This window comes from Mytilus californianus, unplaced genomic scaffold (assembly GCF_021869535.1).
Source record: "Mytilus californianus isolate M0D057914Y unplaced genomic scaffold, xbMytCali1.0.p SCAF_9, whole genome shotgun sequence".
NCBI classification, from domain to species: Eukaryota; Metazoa; Mollusca; class Bivalvia; order Mytilida; family Mytilidae; genus Mytilus; species Mytilus californianus.
The window spans coordinates 89,774,696-89,800,253 of NW_026262745.1; the positions used below are offsets into that span (position 1 = coordinate 89,774,696).

General features: G+C 31.9%; 1 protein-coding gene across 4 annotated transcripts in view; it reads right to left on the minus strand.

The window, feature by feature from the left end:
• The window catches only part of LOC127716016 (uncharacterized), a 42,423-nt gene that overhangs the window by 1,282 nt on the left and 15,583 nt on the right, over window positions 1-25,558 (minus strand). For 2 of the 4 annotated variants that reach the window (XM_052222136.1, XM_052222134.1), the window contains exons 2-5: window positions 4,009-4,091; window positions 2,963-3,132; window positions 2,502-2,662; window positions 1,124-1,290 (exon numbers count right to left, since the gene is read on the minus strand). In XM_052222136.1, the coding sequence (XP_052078096.1) occupies window positions 1,124-1,290; window positions 2,502-2,662; window positions 2,963-3,132; window positions 4,009-4,090 (580 nt within the window). In that variant the 5' untranslated portion in view covers window position 4,091. Of the gene's footprint in view, window positions 1-1,123; window positions 1,291-2,501; window positions 2,663-2,962; window positions 3,133-4,008; window positions 4,092-18,171; window positions 18,220-18,253; window positions 18,364-25,558 lie in introns of those variants that run through there. The other 2 variants (XM_052222133.1, XM_052222135.1) reach the window with 2 other exon arrangements.

A 25,558-nucleotide genomic window follows, 5' to 3' on the forward strand; every position in this document is an offset into this window, starting at 1 on the left:
TGCAAAGAGGTTTCGTGGTGCATTTTAGTGACTATTCATTGTACATATCATTATCGAGTGTATCTTGTAGAGTGAAGAACTTGAAAATAAGGAGATGTTGTATGATTGGCAATAAGAAAACTATCGACCAAACTTCAAAGAAGTGAATGTAAGCAATCACGTGCAACCGTACGGGCTTCAATAATAAGAAAACCTTCATACTGTATGGTCGGCTTATCATTTTTGTTTATACAGTTAAGCTTTGGTTGAACTCCCAAGCCGAAAGAATAAATCTAGCCTGTTGAAAAATTCCTCGTCAGTAAAAACAGTAATTTACTGTGGTTTTAGTGTTAAAAATTTATTAGAAAGACTAATAATCACATATTGACTTACCTAATTAGACTTATCACAGGGTTTGTTTTTACATTAACAACACGACAAGTGAAGTGAAGCAGGATCTCCTCTCCCTTCCAGAGCACATGAGATCACTCCCGGTTTTTGGTAGGGTTCTTATGGCTCAGTCTTTGGTTCACTATGATGTGTTTTGTATAGTTTTTATATTTTAGTCTTTTTATCTATTTTGCCATTGTTTTGTAAATGCATTTTCGACTTATGAGTTTGAATGTTCCTTTGACATCTTTCAACTCTCTGTCACTATATGCATTCACACTCAAGTCAACATTGGTACAATCAGAAAGAAGACACGGTTGATAAAATTCAAAAAAGACTTTTCTTGTATCCTAATATTTGATACTACTGAAACATGTCGCTAGTTGGTTGAGACACGGACAAATCGTGTCAGTCAACCATTTTGTGATCGATTGATTGTGTGTAACTCGCTTTACGTCAAATGGCAAATAGTGCATTTTTAGTACGAAAAAAAAAATGAATGACGGGAAGTTTGGAATGACAATTGAAAAAATGGAATAGTGGATAGGGATAGGAGTTTTATTAGCCTTTGAACACGCCCATACAGTCCGATTGAAGAGTTGTTCCAAGTATTCTCAACTCGAATTGTAATCTGACATTCAGCAGTGAGGAATAGTAGTATTGAAAAAGGGACATATGAGCTAAGGGTGTTTTAATGTTTAATAATGATAAGCTCAACAAACTTAAGTAGTTCGAACTTTAAATGCAAGCTTACCATTGGTCCAGTTTCTAGGTGTGAAGTTTTTGGTGTACAGGAAAAGTGGAATGGTTCCTTTCTTTTCCCATGGACAAGAAGGAGTTTGATCAATAACAACAAACCATCCATCATCTCCTGGACATCCATGATAACTTTTATTTACAAAAAACTTGCGCCGTGAATTTCTGAAGAAATAATCAGATATCAACTTGATCACATTTAAAATTAATGTTTACCTGTATATGATAATATAAATTATTTCCAGTGCCTGAGGGAGATATGAAGATGTGTTCACCCAAGAACATTCATATTTCATGAAAGCATCGCCCGATGGAACTATATCTTTTCGAGGGTGAAAACATCTTCATATCTCAATAAGCCAATTGAAAATGAATGTTTTATTCCACTACCTATACTTTTTTCCTTCCTGAACATTATTCTTTATCTTATCCGCTTCTTTTTGTTTTTGTAACTAAACACTACATGAAGAATGATAATAAAAACTAAACATAATCTATTCATTATAATTCCTTTTTTTCTTTTAGACCTGAATTAATTTTGAAAACGAAATTACTTTACAATCTCTAAAAATATTTAAAACGTTATTTAAATATTAATCGCACGTAATGTTGTATACGGAAGTTCCGAGGGGAATATGATACTCAGTGGGAAATATAAAGTTTTGTTCGACGTCATGTGGCATAGTCTCGTCCAATCAATTGTTGATTTCGCTATCAATATTAATAAGCAGTGCAATAATATCATTAGAGATAATTTAATTTGACACAATGTAAAACATTGTAAAATATTATATAGTATATGATATGATATGGTATGATGTATAGTATAATATTACATTACTTAATTGTATCTTTAGCAATATATTAAAAATTATCATAGAATGCATGATATACAGTTAGTGATAAAGTTTTAATATTTAGAAATAAATGCACAGCAAGGGAGAATAATTGTAATTAGTTATATAACCGATAATAACGTTCTTATGTGCAGTTTCCAAACATTTCACTTGCCAATTGGAAATAATACAACTTTTTAGCAAAAAATACAAATATAACTACTGACCTAACAACAAAGTTGATTGCATGGATAATGGTTATATTTTTTCGTTTATTGTATGCCTATAGTCATGCAATCATTAAAACTCTCTTGATCATTACAAGTATAATTATTGCCGTTTTAATCTGTTCTCTTTAAAACGACTCTGAATCAACAAGTCGGTGTAAGTACATGTTTTTGATACCGTCAACATGGTCATGTATTGTTCCTGCATGTATCAAGAATATTTTATTGTCAATTTACTCCTATTTCCTTACCATGTTTACTGTATACAAAATAAGTGTTAGTCATTAAAATAAACTATTAGTAAATTATTTACCCAGTTATTGAAAAGAAGTTAAATGTACTGCAGGATTCCAAGTCATTAAAACTACTGTCTGCTAGATTTGCTCTACTAAACCAGTTCATCTTATCTGTATGTCTGCCATTAAAGGACATCCATGCAACAACATGATTATTCTTGAAAAATTCTATTTTCACCTGTGAACATTAAAATAAACAAACACAAAAAAATTAAAAATTAAATGCTACGTCATAGTAAAATGTCGTTGGTTATTTTGTTATTGTTTGTACAACAGATAATTTAGTTAACCTACATGTCTATAAACTTATCTTTCGTATTGAAAAGAATTAAAACAAACAATATTAAACACCATGTTCAAGCCTTGGGCTTCGTCTTTATGTAATTGGTGCCTTTGTTGTTCGGTATTTGTTATAGATATAGAGCTGGAACTTCTTTCTTTGTTTCTTTAGTTATATCTGTTATCAAATACAAGTTACCGTCTTTATATTTGCAGTACCCCAATTATCGATAATTCTATTTCTTAAATGGCGGCTTGTGCCCTGAGTAACGAACGATGTTGGTAGATCGTTACACAATGCCTGGTTGTTCCATGCTTCAAGAACGGGCTTTCCATTTCCGGAAAATGCTATAAACACAGGAAACCAAACTAAAATGTAAAAGTTTTTATTTCACATTTCATGTCAGATAAAATATCGTATGATATAAATGTTTAAGAAGGACATTTCTATAGTAATGTGCCTTTAATAAAAAAAAAAGATGTTGTTTATCGTCTTAATAACGTGTTATATTATTCTTTTATTTGTCTTAAATATTATTACTTTTACTGTTTAGTCTGTTTTTTTTTTTTTTTTTGGTGATATCCTTTAGACGTGACTCTAAACTTATTTATCCATCAATGTGTTATTCTTATTACTTATACACCCCGTCATTGTGTTATTGTTCTATGACAAGTTGTGCATTCTTGTCTTTCATTTTTGCTTATGTGCTTTGTTTATATGCCATTTTGTGTTAACTTTCTTTATTACATATGACTTGGCTCTGTACTTATACATCCCGTAATTATGTTCTTGTGGTATTGTAAATTTTTGTATTCTTGTCTTTCATTTTTGAATACATTATGATTTGTCTATATGCCTTTTTGTGCTTCTTTGTTACATATTTGTTTGTTTTCGTAGTGATGAAGATTATAACACAATGTTGACTGCTGTTCCTCTTTTTTTGACATTTTTATCAACTGTGTGTGTTTGTTTTGTACGCACATCGTTGTCAATATAACGGAATTTGATGCTACTTTCATACAAGTGAGACGTTTAGCTAGTTATAAAACCAGGTTTAATCAACCATTGTGTACATTACAAAATGCCTGTACCAAGTCAGGAATATGACATTTGTTATCAATTCGTTTGATGTGTTTGATTAGGGACTTTCCATTTTGAATTTTCCTCGGAGTTCAGTATTTTTGTGATTTTACTTTTTAAATGCTTCATAAAACTACCAGCACTAACATGTATGTAGTTCTTACCTTCTGTTGTGCTGACACTTTCGTGAACAACAAGCAAAACCAGAACTAAGATACACATGGTCATTTCAGCATTCGGTTTCATACTATATCATGAAAAAAAATATTATTAAAATAGCTACATTATGCCTTTATAAGCATATTTTCAAAATAAATTACATTATTAACAAATAAAACGTAAGAATATTGTTATTAGAATAAAATAGAATAGAACATATTATATAAGGTAGGGTTATATGAAACATTACAAACATAAGCTCTATAGAACTTTTTGCCGACACTTTTTTTTTTGTGATCTGTTTTAGTTATTTGTTTGCGTTATATTACACTAGTAGCAAGATTTCAGTCTGAAACGGTCATTTTGGTCTGATCAAGTCTGAATCAACTGAATTTACCGCTAGGGAAAAACGTTAAGACTTTTTAAGACTTTCAGACGCTGTTCAGATATGTCGTGTTCAGTCCGTTCATTCATGTCAAGATAAACAAGACAGAAGGCTCTAGCTGTTAAACAAGATATGTTAAGACGGTTTTAGACGAATTCAGACCAAACATAAAAAGTAATGTTCAAAATTTTCAGATCGGGTTAAGATCCGTTTAGTGTGTCAGAATGATATTAGGAGTTACGCCCCTTCATGTGGATGATACATTTTAATTATAAAAAAATTACAATATAAATGCTAGAATGAAAAACGTATATTTTTAATAATTAAACATAAAATCATTGGTTGACGTTTTATTTCTGTTGGTCTTTTTTTAAGAGATTAGTGATTTTGTTTTGTTGAGGAAATAACTTATTCGCCTATAACTGTTTATGATTTTATTTTATTTTTTATTTTCTGATGTTAATTTATGTATTTATCTACTTATTCTTTGAAAAGAAGTAATTGCAAATTTTAAACATAACATTATCAAAAGAGTGAAAACACCTTATAAATTTCATGCGTCTGAAGCACGTTTCTGGATTTAACTTCATCGGGAACGATAAACGTAAATACAAATATGTTTTATGTCAGATAATTTATATCGTTAATTTCGTTATCTTTCGATACTTTCCTCTAAAACTTAATAATTACTTCGTGGCATTTAGTAATCATTCCCCGTGCGTGTTATTCTTTTTATATTTGGACAACCGTCTTCTTTTTTTTTTTTTTTGCTTTTATTTCGTAGTGATGCGTAGTCACCAAGGCCGCATCAGGGAACCATGTCTCCGAGTGCAGTTAATATTCTGAAAACTGCACTTAGACCGTGACGAGACAATAAAACTATAAATAACATACCATCGGAAAGAAGAAGATGTTGATGGGAGGGGGCGGGGAGGAGGTTACAGAATAGAGAATGAGTGGCAATAAATATAAAGAATAGAGAAAATGAATAAAAAAAAATAAAGAATAGAGAATAATAAGGTGCTTGAATATAAAGAATTGATAATAATAGACAAAAAGTTTAAAGAATAGAGAAAATCGGCATAAAAAATTAAAGAATAAAGAACTAGAGGCTCTAAAGAGCCTGTGTCGCTCACCTTGGTCTATGTGCATATTAAACAATGGACACAGATGGATTCATGACAAAATTGTGTTTTGGTGATGGTGATGTGTTTGTAGATCTTACTTTACTGAACATTCTTGCTCCTTACTATTATCTCTATCTATAATGAACTTGGCCCAGTAGTTACAGTGGAAAATATTTTGTAAAAATTTACAAAAATTTACAAAATTTATGAAAATTGTAAAAAATTGACTATAAAGGGCAATAACTCCTTAAGGGGTCAATTGACAATTTTGGTCATGTTGACTTATTTGTAGATCTAACTTTGCTGTACATTATTGCTGTTTACAGTTTATCTCTATCTATAATAATATTCAAGATAATAACCAAAAGCTGCAAAATTTTCTTAAAATTACCAATTCAGGGACAGCAACCCAACAACATGTTGCCTGATTGGTCTGAAAATTTCAGGGCAGATACAATTTTATACCATCAGATTTGCTCTAAATGCTTTTGTTTCAGAGATATGAGCCAAAAACTGCATTTTACCCTATGTATTATTTTTTTGCCATGTCGGCCATCTTGGTTTGCGGGCAGGGTCATCGGACACATTTTTTAAACTAGATACCCTAATGATGATTGTGGACAATTTTGGTTAAATTTGTCTTAGTAGTTTCAGAGGAGAAGATTTTTGTAAAAGATTACAAAAATTTACGAAAAATGGTTAAAAATTGACTATAAAGGGCAATAACTCCTTAAGGGGTCAACTGACCATTTTGGTCAAGTTGACTTATTTGTAGATCATACTTTGCTGAACATTATTGCTGTTTACAGTTTATCTCTATCTATAATAATATTCAAGATAATAACCAAAAACGGCAAAATTTCCTGAAAATTACCAATTCAGGGGCAGCAACCCAACAATGGGTTGTCTGATTCATCTGAAAATTTCAGGGCAGATAGATCTTGACCTGATAAACAATTTTACCCCTGTCAGATTTGCTCTTAATGCTTTGGTTTCAGAGATATAAGCCAAAATCTACATTTTACCCCTTTGTTCTATTTTTAGCCATGGCGGCCATCTTGGTTGGTTGGCGGGGTCATCGGACACATTTTTTAAACTAGATACCCCAATGATGATTGTGGCCAAGTTTGGTCAAATTTGGCCCAGTAGTTTCAGAGGAGAAGATTTTTGTAAAAGTTTACGGACGACGGACGACGGACGACGGACGCAGGACGACGGACGACGGACGCAAAGTGATGAGAAAAGATCACTTGACCTTTCAGGTCAGGTGAGCTAAAAAAAGGACCCCCTCCAGATCCTCATAGAAGTTTTCGTTAAAACAATACAACCTAATTTAAGTTCAGCATCTAGTATATATCCTTGTAAATGCGTTAATCCTTTCTTTCATTTTAATAACAATTTTATTTAATATAAAATAATTATGTATTTATTTGTTTATTCAAGTTGCACTATAGCAAATAATTCTTCTTCGCCTTTTTCTTCCTATAATAGTAATAAATGTATTCGTTATTTAATATTTTCTGTCAATAAAGATTGAATTCGATGGCACGTGCCACTAATCAAAAATGATCCTTAAACTATCAAAAACTTGGCAATTACAATGGCTATTTCACAATTACATCATATGTACACCTGTCATGGTATCATAGCTCCGTTCATGTATGTGTAATTTAAGGTTCTGACACATTTTATAATACTAGTAGCTTCTTTCTGAACACTATTGACGACATTGTTAAAACTGCACGAACATATCACAAAACCGCAAATTTAGTGGTTAAAAAATAAACGATAATGACAAAAAAATAATTAAAAACTAAAAACAAAACAAAATTCTGTTGGAAGTAGCATATATTTACATGTATAAATTGTCTAGTGCTTTTATTACAGCGGTATACTTGTTTTATACACAGACCATATTCTGATCATATTCTATGCTAAGATATTGACAAGTCAGAAGTATATATGTTAAAAGTCGTTTTAAATCAATTCATTTCACAGCTGAGGCAAATGTTCCTTCCCATTGTTGAATGGAGGTTAAATAAATGTGAACAATAAAAAAGATGTATATTTCTTAGGCATGGAGCTAGGCATTTCTGAAGTATCTTTGATAGCATTTTTTTCCTATCAAAAATGTATGCTGGTATATATGTAACTCTAGGTGTTTACCTAAAATGTTATGTATATGTAAAAGTTTAAGATTTTTTTTTTAATATTTGCCAAAAAAAAAACATTATCCGGAAAACCATATAATGGCGTTTTGTCCTTTAATTCTGTTTTTGTGTTTTTCTAACCTACCTTCTAATTGATACGTTAATCCAAACAGTGCAAGTGTGTAATGCAAACATGCAAAATTCGGCTTTGGTGTATCATGTTAAAACAATACCCATAAATTATGATAATTTTCAATAATTTTAGATAAGATTATGCAAGGAAATGTGTTATTGTTTTCTATTTATCTAGCAAAATTGTATCTTTTTTTACACAAAGATGTCGATAAATAAATTTGATACCCTGCATTTATCATGCATTTCAATAGCATATTGTCAAATTGTTAAAAGATCTCCTCCTTAACAGGGAATCCGTTAGTATTGAAAGTCCCTGTCCTAAATTATTGAATTTGTCATTCTGCATTGACAATATTCAATTTATCTTGGTGTAAGTAATACGCACTCATTCGGGCTAACGCCCTTAATGTGTATCTAATACATATTATTTTCTCCCTCGTTTCACCCCTCCGATAATAAAGTTTTTTCTTAACTAGATATCGTAGAAAAACCAAACACAGTATAGGGTTGTGCGTTCGCTACAAGATCGCCTTGAATTTAACATGTTCAACATAAATATATACAATCAGCCATGCAAAAAGGCATAACATTTGTGTCAACTAATTCTGCCTCTTTAAAGGTCAAATGAAAGTTAGTCATTTCACTCTACTATGGAATGAAATGAACGAGAGAACTTTTGACGTGGTATAGTTATAATATAACTGTTCTTTATACTTAATATACTGAGTTTGTACTGCAAGCCGAAAAATCCACTTTGCTCTCTGGATGTCTCTTGGCTTTTGTTTTTGTTTTTGGTTTGTTTGCTATATTATTGACGTAAATAAAACCAACAACTCCTTTTATTCAGATATATAATTTGAGTTCTGTAAATTTCTAGACGTACGTAAGAATGAAAGACGAAAATGCAGGTTTAATAAATGGTCATCAAAGAGCGACACAATTAAAAAGAAATAAAAATATAGTTATTACAGCTACAGTCATTTTTTTTTTCTCTATTAAAACATATTTGATACTTTTTGCGCTATTGTCATATATCAAAAAAAATCTAACATTTCCATAAGCTTTCTGTGATTTCCCCGATTCACCATTATGATGTCATGCCACTTGCTATATGGATTCAGAAAACAAATTTACGAAATCTATGACCACACAATTGTAACTGTTCCTATCTTTATTAACAAAATTTAGTGTAAATATTTACAACTATAAAAATTAGTAACAGTGGTGGTCTATTCTGCCCGGAAAACAATGCGGACTAAATCTGTGTACAGTGCACGTGGCGGATCCAGTCTTTTTAAATGGGGGTTCCCAACCAAGGATAAAGGGAGGGGATCCAACCGTATGTCCTTATTAACAATAGGGGGTCCAAAATCCCCCCCCCCCCCCCCCCCCATCCGCCACTGTGTGTACCACTGACATTAAATTTTACAAATATGCAAATCGATACTTGTTCTGTTAGGACATTTTACAATTTTCTATAATAGAAGTAGGTGAATTAAACAGCAGACATATTGGTTTTCTTGGTTTATATAGAGGAATTGTCTACCCCCGATCAATAATCTCATTAAATTGTACAGATGTGCATACGTATTAGTCTAATATAATCTTTCATCTTATCAAATTTGAATCTCATGATTTTTGTAAAAAGGCGGAATTAAATTTCCAAAGTGATATTCAAACTTATTATTCAAAGACAAACTGACAACGCCATGGCAAAATAAAAAAAAGTCAAAATGACAAACTGTACAGATATGCTAACTTAGAATATATAGAACATACTTTATGACTTCATAACCATAGAAAGACAACGAAAGATCATATCATAAACAAAATTGTATTGAAAGGTCAATGATGAGAAAATTTTAACATTTGTTATACCTAGTACTTCATAATCTTTTTCTGAAAAGTTTTGTCGTCCTGAATATGCATGAAATGTTTGCCACTGGATGTTAAGCAACCAACAATCAATTAATCTTTTGCTCTAAAAAATTAATTAAACAATATAAGCCACAATTGTATCCATCACTTGGTGTCTGTTTAGGGGCCAGCTGAAGCACGCCTCCGGGTGCGGGATTTTCTCGCTGTGTTGAAGACCAATTGGTGGCCTTCGGCTGTTTTCTGCTCTGTGGTCGGGTTGATGTCACTTTGACACATGCATTCCCCATTTCCATTCTCAATTTTGAATAGTATAAAAAGTTGTTTTATTTAAAAGAGACTTTGAATAATAACTTTAAAACACAGTTATGTTATAATTGAACGAGTTCATAAAAACTAGAAATAAAGGACTATATATATACTGGAGTAAAACCAAAAGTTTGTTCCGACACTGGACTTGTAGGCAACGGCTCAGATGTACTTATTTATACTGGATAACCTATATGTGTGGTCATAAAAATTACAGACTAATTTCCTCTATGTAAACACAAGGAGATGTGGTATATTAAGAATTGCTTATGAATTTACAACTATCCGTAAAGTTCAAATGAGGTGGACGAAAGCCACCAGAGACAACCGTACGGCCTTCTAAAAACCATTCCGTTAAGTTGGCTAAAAACGGTCCCAACATGAAAAATATGAAATAATCAAACTCTGAGAAAACTAACGGATTTTACTCAGATCCATCCATCTTGACACCTCAAACATTCAAACACTATATAATTTTAAACCTAACTGACTCGCAATTTTATAATAAACAATAATTATGAACTTTTTAAAATAAGTTATCCATGGGGAATACTTAAAAAATCATCTTATTCACGATGTAAAAATGAATATTTAAAACTTTTCCGTTATATGTTACCTGTGAAATGGCGCCAATGTAGTTTTATTTTTTTGGCGCAAATGAAAGATTGATTTTTTTTTCAAAATTGGCGCAAATGCAATGCACCCCCTCTTTGGAATCATTTAAAAAGGTAAAATTCACCTGTATTGGTATTGCTGGTGTATATTTGTCACACGTTCCATCTACAATATACGGAAATGACACGGCTGGGTATTGTAAAGTTACTGAAGGACGTTTAATGTCAAATTCATATCCCCGGGCGAAAACATGATTATTTACCGGTTTGTCAAAACGCCGTTTGTACACTTACCAAAGTGTATTGATCTTTCACGCTGTCTAGTCTAAGATTAAAAGTTTAGGCAATTTTTGTAGGTTTTTAAAGTGAACGGAAAATGAGCTTTGCAACAGTGTCTCTAACGATAAAAAAAATAATGTGGTCCGTCAATATGACATATTACAGAGGCAGGTATAAATATTTGTAAAATTGGCTTAAATATTTCATTTAACAGCAATTTGTAGAACTGATTATTTTGATCCCTCGAATACGTGTAAAATAATGAGTATTTATATTATTTAGATTCTTTCATATAATTGTTTTTGTTTATTGTATTCACGAATTTTATATAAACTCATGACGTTTAGACCTTGACATTTCGTGTAGACACCTGGGGCACTATTTGATTTTTAAGAATAATCTTAAACTGCACAAAAATTCGTCAATGTTTGTCTCGAATATGATCAAAAAGGACATCTTGTTTATTCAATTTTTTTAAAGTAACCAAACTGGATTATTTTTGTATAAAGCAAAGATATTGGAAAGTTCTCATAATCATTTTTCTCTGGTGGTCCTTGAAGAAAATCTTCTGTTCCTAACTATTATTTCTATTGCATAATTTCGATGGTCAAAACCTTCGGACCACCACTTTTCAAAAATTTTCATTGCATTGTATATGGATCTATATGCAAGTATATATATACAATGTATACCAGACATTTCTCTGACTGTTTTTTCTTCTTTTTTTTTTAATAAATCCGTTGGTTGTGTACTGATTGATACTTCAGTCTTGGAGAACAAGATTTATTTCAGTACTATAGTTGTAATTAGCTTTGAGCAAACTTCCAGTAATTGCAAATACCCTTATTTCCCTGCTTTGTGTCTATTGTCTTAATGTAAGTTTTTTTTTGTGTGTCTCGTACTGATCTTTTGAGTTAATCTAATTGCAATTGATTTGTGCAGGTTGTTCTAATATTGTTCTGTTACACCACTGTCCCAGCCTCGGGGAGGGTTAAGCGCTCACAAACATGTTATTGTACTGTTACACCACTGTCCCAGGTTAGGGGGCTGGTTGGGCCGGATCCCGCTAACATGTTTAACACCGCCACATTCTGTATGTATGCTCTGTCCAAAGTCAAAGTCAAATGTAATTCAGTGGTTGTCGTTTTTTGCTGTGTTACATATTTGTTTTTCGTTCATTTTTTTTTTGTACATTAATTTGACCGTTAGTTTTCTCGTTTGAATTGTTTTACATTTGTGATTTCGGGGCCTTTTATAGCTGACTATGCGGTATGGGCTTTGCTTATTGTTAAATGCCGTACGGTGACCTATAGCTGTTAATTGCTGTGTCATTTGGTCTCTTCTGGAGGGTTGTCTCATTGGCAATCTTCGTTTTTATATCAACCCTGCCATATTCTGTGTGTGTCTATCCCAAGTCAGGAGCCTGTAGTTTAGTTGTTGTCGTTGGTTCATGTCTCGACTCATATTTGATATTTTGTAAATTATTTTGTTATATATAATTAGGCCGTAAGTTTTCTCGTTTGAATTGTTTCGCACACTTTTCACGTCGGGCCTTTTGACAGTATCGGGTTTTGTCATTGTTGAAGGCCTTTATTACGGTTGTCTATAATTGCTTACATCCACTTCATATTTGAACTCCGGTGGATAGTTGCCTCATTAGCAATCATACATTTCTTCGTTTTTATTTATTTACCTGACTTTTAAACTCGTGTTTTGAACCGAGTCCTGAGCATGCATGACATATTTGTCACTGGGCGTTAATAATTAGCAACAAACAATCAACCAATTAAACTTGTGTTAAATAAGAAGAAAAACCATTTGATATTCATTCATTTAGTGGGGTGGGCTGGTAATTAAGAGCTGAAAAATATGCATAATAAGCGAAAGATTAAAAATGTTAATAATGCCCTCTATAAATTTAAACTGACCACCACGGAATAGCCCAACTTAGTGTTGAAAGTAGCGTTAAACACCAATCAATCAAAATCCCTTCCCTAGAATATCAAATAGTCGTCCCTTAACATTTTTTGTCCGTGTAGTTCTTATATTTATCCAGCTTATCGTCATACAAGGATGTCCTATTAAGACTGTCATACCATAAAAACGTTTATAACACAGCTCACATTCCAATATATCTGCATTCATAAATTTATTAATGTCATTTAGACTAAACGACGCCATGTTTGTTATGTGCCTCTGCCGTTTAAACTACCTATCAAAAACGAAGAGGTGGAAGAGGGCCAGAAGATCTTCCCTATGCAAAAAAAACAGAAATGGACCTCTTCTGGCTCACTACCGAAGAACAAAAAAACACGCCCCTGTTTCTTGTTGAAGACTGATTTACCCGGTACGTCTAAACACCACCTAGGCCGCCTTGGTGCACTAAGCTCTGAAAACTGCACTAAGCCCATGATGGAACAGTCATATAAGTACCAAGGTCATTCAGTATGATAATGTTGTAAATAAAGAGCATATATTTAAATTTTGGTGTAAATGTATTTAGAAATGAAAGAGTTATAAACATTTTACATGGCACGCGCCGACTTTTGTATAATGTGTCCAGTTATCATAGTGTTGATTGAATCCACCGAAGCTTGACGAGTTCATATAAACCAATACCAATATCTTTATTCCCATAACCATTGCAGATACATAGGTACAGAGAGAGTGCAAAATATGTACATGAATATGCATCTATTTACAAAACATATATACAATACAGTGGTTTCCAAATAATATACATTTTAGCTAGGAGGACCCACATGTTTATTTATACACTTTGTAAACTTACATAATCTTTTTAGCTCTGAATTTTTGTTTAATTTGCTCATCAATTTTCTAAACTTTAGTGTATTAACATAAGCCAAATAGTACTTATCAAGGTATAATTTTCTACTGTCGTTAAAAAATGGACATTCTAGCAGATAATGAAATTCGTCTCCAATGCTACCAATATTACAAAGATGACATTTTCTATCATTTCTATTAACATTATTCCACCTCCCTGTCTCTATTGAGAGTCTGTAGTTTGTGGTTCTATATCTACACAAAATAATACTTTCGTGCATATCCAACATATCAAAATATTTTTTTTCAAAATTTAATTCTAACTTAAAAATTCTATAATCTACTGATTATGTAGACTCTTGAAATTGTGTATTCCACAACTGTTTGTATTGGTCTTGTAATCGCAACTTTAGTGCATTTTTTAATCATATATCATTACCAAAACATTGAGAAATCCAAATATTTGAAAAACCACATGCATCCAATATATTTTTAACTTCACTCACAAAAAATGTACATACATTATTAACAGTAAATAGTGTTTTTAATAGTGTATATGCGATAGAAGATAACTTAGTCTCTTTAGCAGATACTAATTTACACCAATAAGATACTATTTTTAATTTAAAGGATATCTACCAAGTTCTCCGTATACCACATAGCTAGGTGTGGAATTTTCAGTTTCAAAAGAAGTTTACAGAATTTCTGATGGATTCTTTCTATAATTTCAACATCACCATGCCCCCAAATTTCACATCCATACAAAAGTATGGGTTTCACAACTTTATAGAAAAGATCTAAGTGACACTGAGTGGAAAGATTATGTATACGGCCTGATTTCAACACCTTAAACATAGCTTGTGTGGCTTTTTCTGCTAGGTGTTTCTGTGCTATTTTAGTATTACCAGTTCTAGATAATAATATGCCCAAATAGTTAAATTCTTTTAATATTTTCAATGTCAGTGCCGTCTATAGCTATATAAAAATGTAAATTTGACGGCATTCTGCCTCTAGAAAAAATCATCACTTTAGTTAACTTTAAGCTTCCAAATATTACAGTATTCACTGAAAGAATCCAGCTGTTTCTGTAAATCATCAGCACTTTCTGCCAATAGTACTATGTCGTCTGAACTAAGGATATGAATGGAAAGGTTAAATATGCACCAAGATCGTAAATTAAGATTGATTATTATAATGTAAAAAAATATGTTCAAAGTTGGTTCGAAAATCTTAAGAGATTTAAAAGTTATCATAAAAAAGAAGATGTGGTATGATTGCCAATGATACAACTCTCCACAAGAGACCAAATGACACAGAAATTAACAACTATAGGTCACCGTACGGCCTTCAACAATGAGCAAAGTCCATACCGCACAGTCAGCTATAAAAGGCCCCGAAATGACAATGTAAAACAATTCAAACGAGAAAACTAACGGCCTAATTTATGTACAAAAAATGAACAAAAAACAAATATGTAACACATAAACAAACAACAACCACTGAATTACAGGCTCCTGACTTGGGACAGGCACATACATAAAGAATGTGGAGTTAAACATGTTAGCGGGATCCCAACCCTCCCCCTAACCTGGGACAGTGGTGTAACAGTACAACATAAGAACGAACTATAAAAATCAGTTGAAAGAGGCTTAACTCATCAGATGGATAAAAATACAAATACTACAAATACAAGTTAACATTTTTACGGGGCACGCGCTCTTCTTGTGTAATGTCTGATCACCTTGAAAATTGATCCAACCAATCTTTAACTGGTAAATTATGTTTCCTTGTTGCTAAGTAGTAATGATAAAAGGGCTGTTGATCTTTTCTTTGATGCTTTGTTAGAAAAAATATATTTGGAAAAAGTGATTGTTTAATTGCGCTAGTTGAAATAAAAACAGTGAAACAATAGAAATTGGCTTTTACTCAAAGACATATCTGATTTACCTATGGCGTTTTTGTCGTTTGGTTGCTGTCAAATTGAAGTTTATTCCACATCTCCTATAGTTTGAGTTCTGTTTGATTACTTTTTATTACCGTCTCCTCGGAGACGGTATTAAGAGTTGAACGATGGACAGTCTGCGGGCTGAAGGCTTTCTTACTACCTAATTGGAAGATATTACTTACGCTGTCATAATTAAATTTCGTTCATTGGTTGGGACAATTCAAACCTAGTAAATGTCTTTTAATCCCGTAGAGTGTCGGATCTGAACTCTTTATTTTAGTAAATAGATTTGCCTGGTTACCAATCATGCATATCGGTACACAGGTAACACTTATCTATAAATAGCCAAATCTCCTGAAGATTTGTAAACACACACGTGATTATTTCATGTTACGTACATTTTATACGTGAAAACATAAGAAAACTTTTAGGAAAATGCCTTTTTCTTAGGTTATATTTATTTATACTCAGTAAGATTTGATTTGATTTGATTTTTGGTGTTTTAACGCCACTTTGAAGCACCGCTTTTGGGCTATTTCGTTGCGGCCAGTTTTTATTGGTGGAGGAAGCCGGAGCGCCGGGAGAAAACCACCGACCTTCGATAGGAAAACTGACAATCCTAGTCAATTAAGATTGGAGTCGAGTGCACCCGCACGAGCGGGGTTCGAACTCACAACCTCAGTGTTGACTGGCTAGTGATTACAGTAGTAACTACTTAGACCACTCGGCCACCGAGGCCCCCTACTCAGTAAGATAATCTAAAGGCAACACAAACATTTTAAAACGGAGATATCAAATAATTTCTGTTCGATTAATATTAATTTACACAAGAATTTTTATCTCAGGGGGCGGGGGCGGCGGCGGCGGCACTTCGACCTTTTTATGGCAGAGGTGAGCAGCTGAGACATCCAATACCCCACTCTTTATATATATATATATATATATATATATATATATATATATGAACAAGTCTAAATTGAAAACAACGTTCAAACCTATGATTGCGTTGGATAAAAACCGCAATTTTTATACGTGTGCATGCAAAACAAATTTCTTGGTAGAGGGGTCTAAATACAGCACAAACAACATTTTCCAAAAGACCAAATGAGTGAAAAAGTATATTTTAACAAAACGCATTTGACTAGCAGGTCGAACAACTGATGTTCTTAAACCCTGCTGACTGCCATTGGCGATTGACAAATAAACGGATCACAAGATGTAACAATTAGATCTTATCATTAATTTATTACCAAACAGAAAACAATAAACTTGCGGAAAAGATGGTATACCGCAAACATGAGGTGCAAACATTTGTACACCATATCCGGATTTCGACAATTAATGTCTCTTCAGTGATGTTAGGAATCGAAACGGTATTTGGAAGGCCATATAATTTACCTCAATTTAGGATAGACTCTTGAATTTTGAAAGAGTCAAAATAGGATGAACGGATCATATAAGTCCGAAGGCAAATATAATACACGCCCAAACGAAAAAATATAAACAAGTCTAAATTGAAAACAACGTTCAAACCCATGATTGCGTTGGATAAAAACCGCAATTTTTATACGTGTGCATGCAAAACAAATTTCTTGGTAGAGGGGTCTAAATACAGCACAAACAACATTTTCCAAAAGACCAAATGAGTGAAAAAGTATATTTTAACAAAACGCATTTGACTATATATATTGAATGATAAAAGAACATACATGCAGTTACCCTAGCTATCATATATTTTTTACAATACGTATATATACCTGCCGTGACATAGCTATCATTGTTACGTTATTTCATGGGGAGATACTAGTAAATAGATTTGACAAATATCTTAAACATTTACGAAAGTGATTTTAGAGACATATATACACAATCTCTGGTGATTTTAATTGCATCTGTAAAAAAATATCGACATCTGATTAGTTTCAGATTCAATCATCAACCTTGTCTTATATTTCACCTAAATTTCTCGACCTCATGCAATTTCATGAAGCTTCAAACAGTGACCTATCCCAGCGACTCATCCATTCCACTCATTACATAATAAGTGCCCCCACACACACCCCAAGATCGTTTGGCTGAGTTGGATGTTGTCTAGATCTACCTAGCTAGCTCTTCCTAGCAAGATATAGCAGAGGTTGAAGAACAGAAGACTAAAAATATATCTAAAAGGGAATATAAGAAGAGCAAAAAACTACTCTCAGACGATGTATGCTAACATATTTTAAGCAATGTTTAATTTCTATGAATGATTTTAAAGGAGATGTGAAGTATACATAATTAATTTAGACAGCAACCCAATTAAGCAACAAACAAAACGTGACAATTTACTTCTAAAGTTCAATCTACGGTCTTCTTCAATGGACATGTCATTACAACATTTTAAAGTTTTTTATCCTCCCAAGTCTAACTATAATATATAGAATAGTTGTGAATATGTGAGCCAAAATTAGTTCCTGTGAAAAAAGTTCCAGTGGAACAAATATCACAGGAAATATATTCTGGGAGAACTTTTTTCACAGATAATTTCTATATGATTTGTTCCATCTCTATAAAACAATTTACCTGGTGAAATAAGTTCTGGGTTTGTGAAATTTGTTCCTTACCTAGTGAAATAAGTTCAAGGTTTGTGAGATTTGTTCCTTACCTGGTGAAATAAGTTCCTTGTCTGTGAAATATGTTCCACTGGTTATACAAGTTATCTTTTATACTGAGCATTGTTATCAGTGAGCTTAAAGTTATAATTCAAGTTCATTATAAAAACATGTATTATATTGATAATGTAATAAATAAAAGGTGTAAACATCCAATATGGATTCTGTGGAGTATAGCAAAATGTTTAATTACATTATGCATACAAAAATATCCAAATGACAATAATTTAATGAGGCAGATAAGCGAAGAATAAGAAAAATCCGTCAGAATTTTTTTATAGATCAATCATTTATTTATGAATATTGCAATTCAACATATGTTACTTCATATCAGAATTTGTAGATAAACTGTTATCACAGAAATATGTCTCATCCTTTTGTAATTTTGATTATGCAAATGTTGAAATTAAAATAGCAATACTTTAACATGTTTCATAAGTTATGCAAATATTCAAAGTCAATGAACCATGACTGAGGTACATGGCTAAACAATTTCCATGTAAATGAGATGTGCCAAAGCTAATACAACTGCATACCAAATACCATTGAATTATTATAAGTCGTTCCCTTTAAACAAACCTAAACACAAACATTAACTTATAAACTATGTAAAAGTTTCAAAGTCACTGAACCATGAAGAGGGGGTGAGGCTATATAATATCCATGGAAACGATATTTGCAAATGCCAATAAATTTGCATACCAAATATCGTTTACTTAACATTAGCAGTTCATCTTTAACTGATCTAATCACAAACTAATACATGTAAACTAAGCAAAAGTTTCTTAGTCGATAGACAATGACTGAGGGGGCGGGGCCAAATATTCTCCATGGTAATGAGATGTGCTAATGCTTATACAACTGAATACCAATTAACATTTGCCTACCCTAAATGGTTCCCCTTGAACTGACCTAATCACAAACTAATACATGTTAACTTAGCAAAATTCTCAAAGTCAATAGACCATGACTAAGGGAGCCAAATAATCTCCATGGAAATAAGATATGCCAATGCTTATACAACTGCATACCAAATATCATTGACCTACCACTAGTTGTTCCCCATAAACTGACCTAATCACAAACTAATACATGTAAAGTAAGCAAAAGTTTCAAAGTCAATAGACCATGACTGAGGGGACAGGGCCAAATAATCTCCATGGAAATGAGATGTGCCAATGCTAATACAACTGCATACCAAATATGATTGACCTACCACTTGTGGTTCGCCATAAACTAGACCTAATCACAAACTAATACATTGTTGACGACGCCGCCCACGCCGACGCCGGAAACAGCATACCTATGTCTCGCTTTTTGACTCCGTCAAGGCGAGACAAAAAATGAAATAGTGTGTTTTAAATATTTATCGCAGTTGTTAATAATAGTTGTGCATTTGTTTTTTAATCATATTATCTACGTACAATATATATGCTGACTTAATTTGAATTTCTCAAAGATTTACCTTATTTTGAACGTTGTCGTGTTGTTTAAAGACTTCAATGTTGAATATTAAACTTGTCAGGTACAACTATAGAATGTTTTGCTTGATATAAAGTTAATGCATCATGTTAATCTATAACACCCGGAACTTATTTAACATTTAGTAAAAAAATTAGTTCCGGAATAAATTTTACAGTGCTGGAACATATTTTCTTAAAATATATATTCCGGGTAAAAATTTTCGGTGATATAAATTCCGGTGGAACATATTTCCTATGAAATAAGTTCCAGCGGAACAAATGTCACGCCGGAACATTTTTTTTGTTACAAAAAATAATCTTAATAGCAAAAAATAATTCAGATATTACTTGGAACTATGAGCAGGGTCAGGAACAAACTTCTAATGTTTGTTTTGAGGTTTATTGACTATTTATACTAGACATGCTAAATGAGAGAAAGAGAAAGAAAAGAAAATTATAAATTTAAAAGACGAAAATACTGTTGGCACTTTAAAAGATTATTCTTAATTGTATGTTTTCTACAAGAATTGTAAAAACAAGTATAAACATACATATACTATGATCATAAAACAAAAAGACATTTATATGTCAACATACGAACGGTCTCCCACAAAAGATTATGTCAATCCAGTATGTCAAGCTTTTAAGGGTAAGTATGATAAGGGCCTTATTCGTCACCCAACATTAAATGGTATAGTAAATAAATATGAAGATATGTACAAGTAAAACAATAACAAAAGATACAGTATCAAGCTGTATGCTTGATTAAGTTTTGGTCAAATTTGTTGATTCTCTTATGTTGATGGCCTCATAGTGAACTTAAAGTAGCTTTGCAGAACTTATCACCTTCTTTATAACCAACGACGTCTATTATGATTTGAAAAAAAAATGGCGGCGAAACTACTTTGTTTTCAGGCGCTTACAATAGGTCTTATATAACAAATTACCCGTCTCACGACTCTGAGTATTTTTCATCAAAAAATAAAATCAAGAAGTCCAATAAAACCAAATAATCTGAAAAAAGAAACATTTAATTGTTAAGGATACTCATTATTCAAATATAGAAAAAGAGGCGTGGGGCATTCCACATTGCAGTCCAACTACAATGAATAGACAAAATCTTCATCGACAACAAAAATAACCATACATATATGTGAAGCTTTACATTTTAAGGATCATTTTTGAAAAGATGTGAGATACCGTTGGAAATATATTAATTGTGTTCTTATATGTTTAAATTTTACTACGTTTCACTCTCTATCAGGCATGGGGCGAATTACATTGCAATGTAATTCATTATATTACAATTACTTTGACCAAACCATGCATTATATTACAATTACAATTACATGCATTTATCAAAGTAATGCATTATATTACAATTACTTTTGCAAAGTAATGCCTTGAATTACACATTACATTTGAAAATTTTATTAGTGAATAGAAAAATTAAACATTTTGAAAAACAACTACATTTCACAAAAGATTATAGCATATGCAGTAACTGTTCCATGAATTGAATATAAGTATACATGTAAAAAGTCTATTTAATTTGACTTTTACAATTTTTAATTATTTTAACTTAATGTTGACTTTACTTTTATAAAAATATTTTTTGTTGTTTTTCTTTAAATTTTAAACGAAATATTTAATTACTGTGAATTACTTCCCTAATTATAAAATAAACATAGACCTTAATTAAAATTAACATATTCTTAATTAATCAAGAAATCTTAAATTTGGTTTAGTTAAAACTCCAACAATATGTTAAAGATGTAGTATGTGAAAAAAGTAATGACATGTAATGCCATGTAATGCATGAAATTACACAACTTTTTGCTAAAGTAATGCATTATATTACAATTACATGTAATGCACAAATTGCTGCATTACACATTACATGCAATTACTTGGAAAAATGTAATGCATTACCATGCATTACAATTACAAATTTGCATTACCCCATGCCTGCTCTCTACACTTTTCGATGCCTATTATGAACGAAAAACTTTCAGGTGGAAGCGGCCATACTTTTCTAACACAAATAAACAAGCAAACAACCAAAGAAAAAGCCAACGAACAACTCCGATATCTGTTTGAAAAAAAATAATCGATAAAAAGACATTACCCCCAATTTCCAGTTTTAATACTTTCCCCCCCAAAAAATTGGTAAATCTAAAAAAAGGTATAAGCCTTTTATAATTTTTGTTATCTACTACAATTTACATACAATTTTGAACGAATTGAACTACAAAGAGAAAACATTTTCCACTTTCATCAGCTATGAGACGGCTAGCTTTTTAGAAAAGCTATTACTTGTTCAGTTTATAAGAATTCATAATTGAAAGGGTTATTTGCATGAGTATAGATCAATTGCTTTTCTTTCACCCAAGCCATGCATATACTCAGAGGACAAAAAGGATAAAAAAACTTGAACACAAGTACAGTATAAGTAAACTTTTTGAAAATAAAATAGTTCCCTACTTTACCATCTTACTATTTTATGACGTATTAGGACCTAAATTAAATAAATTTTTTTGCAAAGTTTTAAAATATCCAGTTACCTTTAAAGAATAATGATAAGATCCGAAATAAGGTAACTTTAAACTGTGAAGGAAAACATGTATATATGATGAATCGTTCTAAACCCCAACCCTTTTACATAAGTCTTATAAAATAACCTTCTCATTATAAATTCTGATGTACGTATAGCACCTTTAACTAACAATTATAAGAAAGTTTAATTTAAGACCACTTAAATTCTAAATTCTTATTTGTAAATATATCCAGTTCTTACTTAACTTATTCTTACACTTCAGCACATTATGAATATTATTTTTAAAATTTTATGATGACAATCCTATGAATTAGTTATAATATTAATTATTTAGTAATTATTATTGCCTAAATTCAGTCATCTGTACATAATTAAATGTTTCCTTATGTTCTAAGGTGTATATAGTTGCTACAATTATACCCTATGGGTAATGCTCCACAATTAATGGAGGAATATACAAGAAACTGAACTGAACTGAACTGATTAATCGTAGCATGGAAGTACTATATTCAATATAGTACTTCCATGGTCTTAATATCCATCCAATGCATAGTAATATTTCTTTTTCATCACTTTTTTTATTCTTAAATATAAGCGTTGTCTATTTCTATCTGACAAGCACACACATGGACTTTTTCATTTGTATAGAAAGTCCCTGGCCAACAATAGCAACAACGTCCTTTTGATGATCAATTCATTATAAAAAAAACTACTAAACTCTCTAAACTAAACTATGTGGACAGTGGGTCATCGCACACAGGTTTGTTTAACAAGACAGCTGATTGGAAAAATGTGATAGATTGTCACGCCTACATTAAACTGTTGTCCAATCAAATGCCAGCAGAAACCTGTCAATAAAAAGGTTATTGCAAGCGTGGATAAGTTAGAGATTTGATTGTGTATTCGATATTTGAACAAAAAGTTAGATAATCACTATTCGTTTAGAATTAAATTGCGAAGAAAGTGTTCGTGTAACAACCCTCCCCTTTTCCCGTTTTCGCCTTCTAATTTTCACACTTTCTTTTTTAACAGAAAAGTATTAAATATGAGCGTACTGCAAGTTTCTGAATTGTACAAGCATTCTATATAGCGACTTGTGATTTCGGGGAACGTCATATTTTCAAGATTTCACAGACCTCTGAAAAAGTTAGAACATACAAGTTTCATCTACCATTTGCAGAAAAAACAATACCAAATTATATTTGTAAATTGGAAGAGATTAAGAATTATAGTTTAATATCCGTACTAAAAATCGTCTGAAATATAACAAAACATATTTCTCTCTGCCTGAATGCAATCGAAAGCAAATTTTCATTTTATTCTTCATCTATTTGCAAAAGACGAAGAATTCTCCTTAAAACTGTAAATTATTAAACAGGCATACTAACTTTAAAGGATAAAATACAAGTTTGTACTACCATCCAAGGAAATAAGTGTTCCATAAAGTAACTAATCCTTAATTCACAACCGTCAAAACTCAGGACTCATTTTTGATATTTACCTGAGAGATCATAAAGGACATACATCTACCAAGAACTTATTATAACCAAAATGGCAAAAATGAAACAATATCTATTTTTTTTTTTGGTAGACGAGTAGCAAATTGAATAAGGAAATGTTATTGAAAGAGAATTAAGATATATGATAATTTTTCCAAGCAAAGTGGCAAAAACATGCATATATAGAGTTACGTAGGTGCAAAACAAAACTATATATTAATAGTCAATTTCGACTATTTAATAAAGGATTATAGGTCGAACACGACACACGATTCTTGATTTCCAATGTACATGATTTAAAACCGTGTTTTTTCTTCTACAGATTGCATTTTGAAGAACACATGCTTGGCCATGATCGTTGAATGTTCAGCGTACAATATTACATAATATTCAGGATGATTTCAACGAAAAGCAAACGAAAAAGATTTATTTTTTTAAATCCGAGCATTCCTTAAATTCAACATTTAAAACCGTTTTGTTTTACGCAAAACATATAAAATTGAGAATGACTGATGTACTTTTTATTCTCTCTAACAATTAGGATTGGTAGTCCCGACAGCTTTCTCTCCATTAGTAAGGGAGGTCCTGGGTAAGGGAGGTCCTATTCTTAACAGTAAGCGAACACTGAAAAGTCACAGGACAAAAAGTCACAGGACAGGAAGTGACAATTGTTTAAGTATGTAAGAGAAATATCTTGAAAAATTACTTTGTATTACATATATTCTTTTTACAGTTTATGAAATTGTTCATTAGCCTTGGTAAATGAAGATTTATTAAATTTTAATCATGCAAATGATATAATATTTCTTAGCACCATGAAGCTGTTTAGGTACCAATCCACTTTGATAGTTTGTTTACTAAACAATTATTTGTTCATTTAATACATTTGTTTACAGAGTTGGTTTATATATACAATAGTTCAAGATACATACAAAATATATTTTTTTAAATAAGTAGTTTCTCTTTTTCAAAGAAAATAGTCTCAGAAACTGAATTGTGACCTTTCGTCTGTGACCTTTTGTCCACAAGCACGCATTATTTATGAGTAAAGTTGGAACAAAGGTCAATTTGGCTCTGATTCACAACAATTGTTCTCTTGTTAACATGACCTTTTTTGTCGACACGCGCTCGCCGTATCAGGCTAGAACAAACCAATGCATATCAATGTCACATGTGTCTTTTCCTCGACTGAATGTTATAACAATATTAATATTGAATACAATTGTAACGTAATGAATTGCATTTGATCCTAGTCCTAAGTTTAATTTTTGGTTGAATCAGTTGAACATCTAAGTGATCATCGATGTGTAATATTTGACACTGGACATTATTTTAGGAGCGATGCAATACAAATAATGTATTTCTATCAATCATTTACTTCAGTTAAAGACTTTTGAATGTAACAATATGGTACAAATCGATTTGATTTACTGAATTGCATATTTCTTTTTATCGAAATGAAAATATTATAAACTGCTCCCGGTTAATATAAATAAGAAGATGTGGTATGTGTGCCAAATAATCATCTCCATCCAAGTTACAAAGTATAAAACAATTATAGATTAAAAATACGGCCTCAACACGGAGCTTTGGCTCACACCGAACAGCAAGCTATAAGGGTCCCCAAAATGACTAGTGTAAAACAATTCAAAATGGAAAAACAAAGGTATAATCTATAAGTACAGTCATTTCGCTACGTTATTCTATAGCTTTTTGGTCAATTTCGAAAAAGCAAGTAAGCATCTCACTGTTTTTTAAATGAGAAGTAACGCTGGTGTT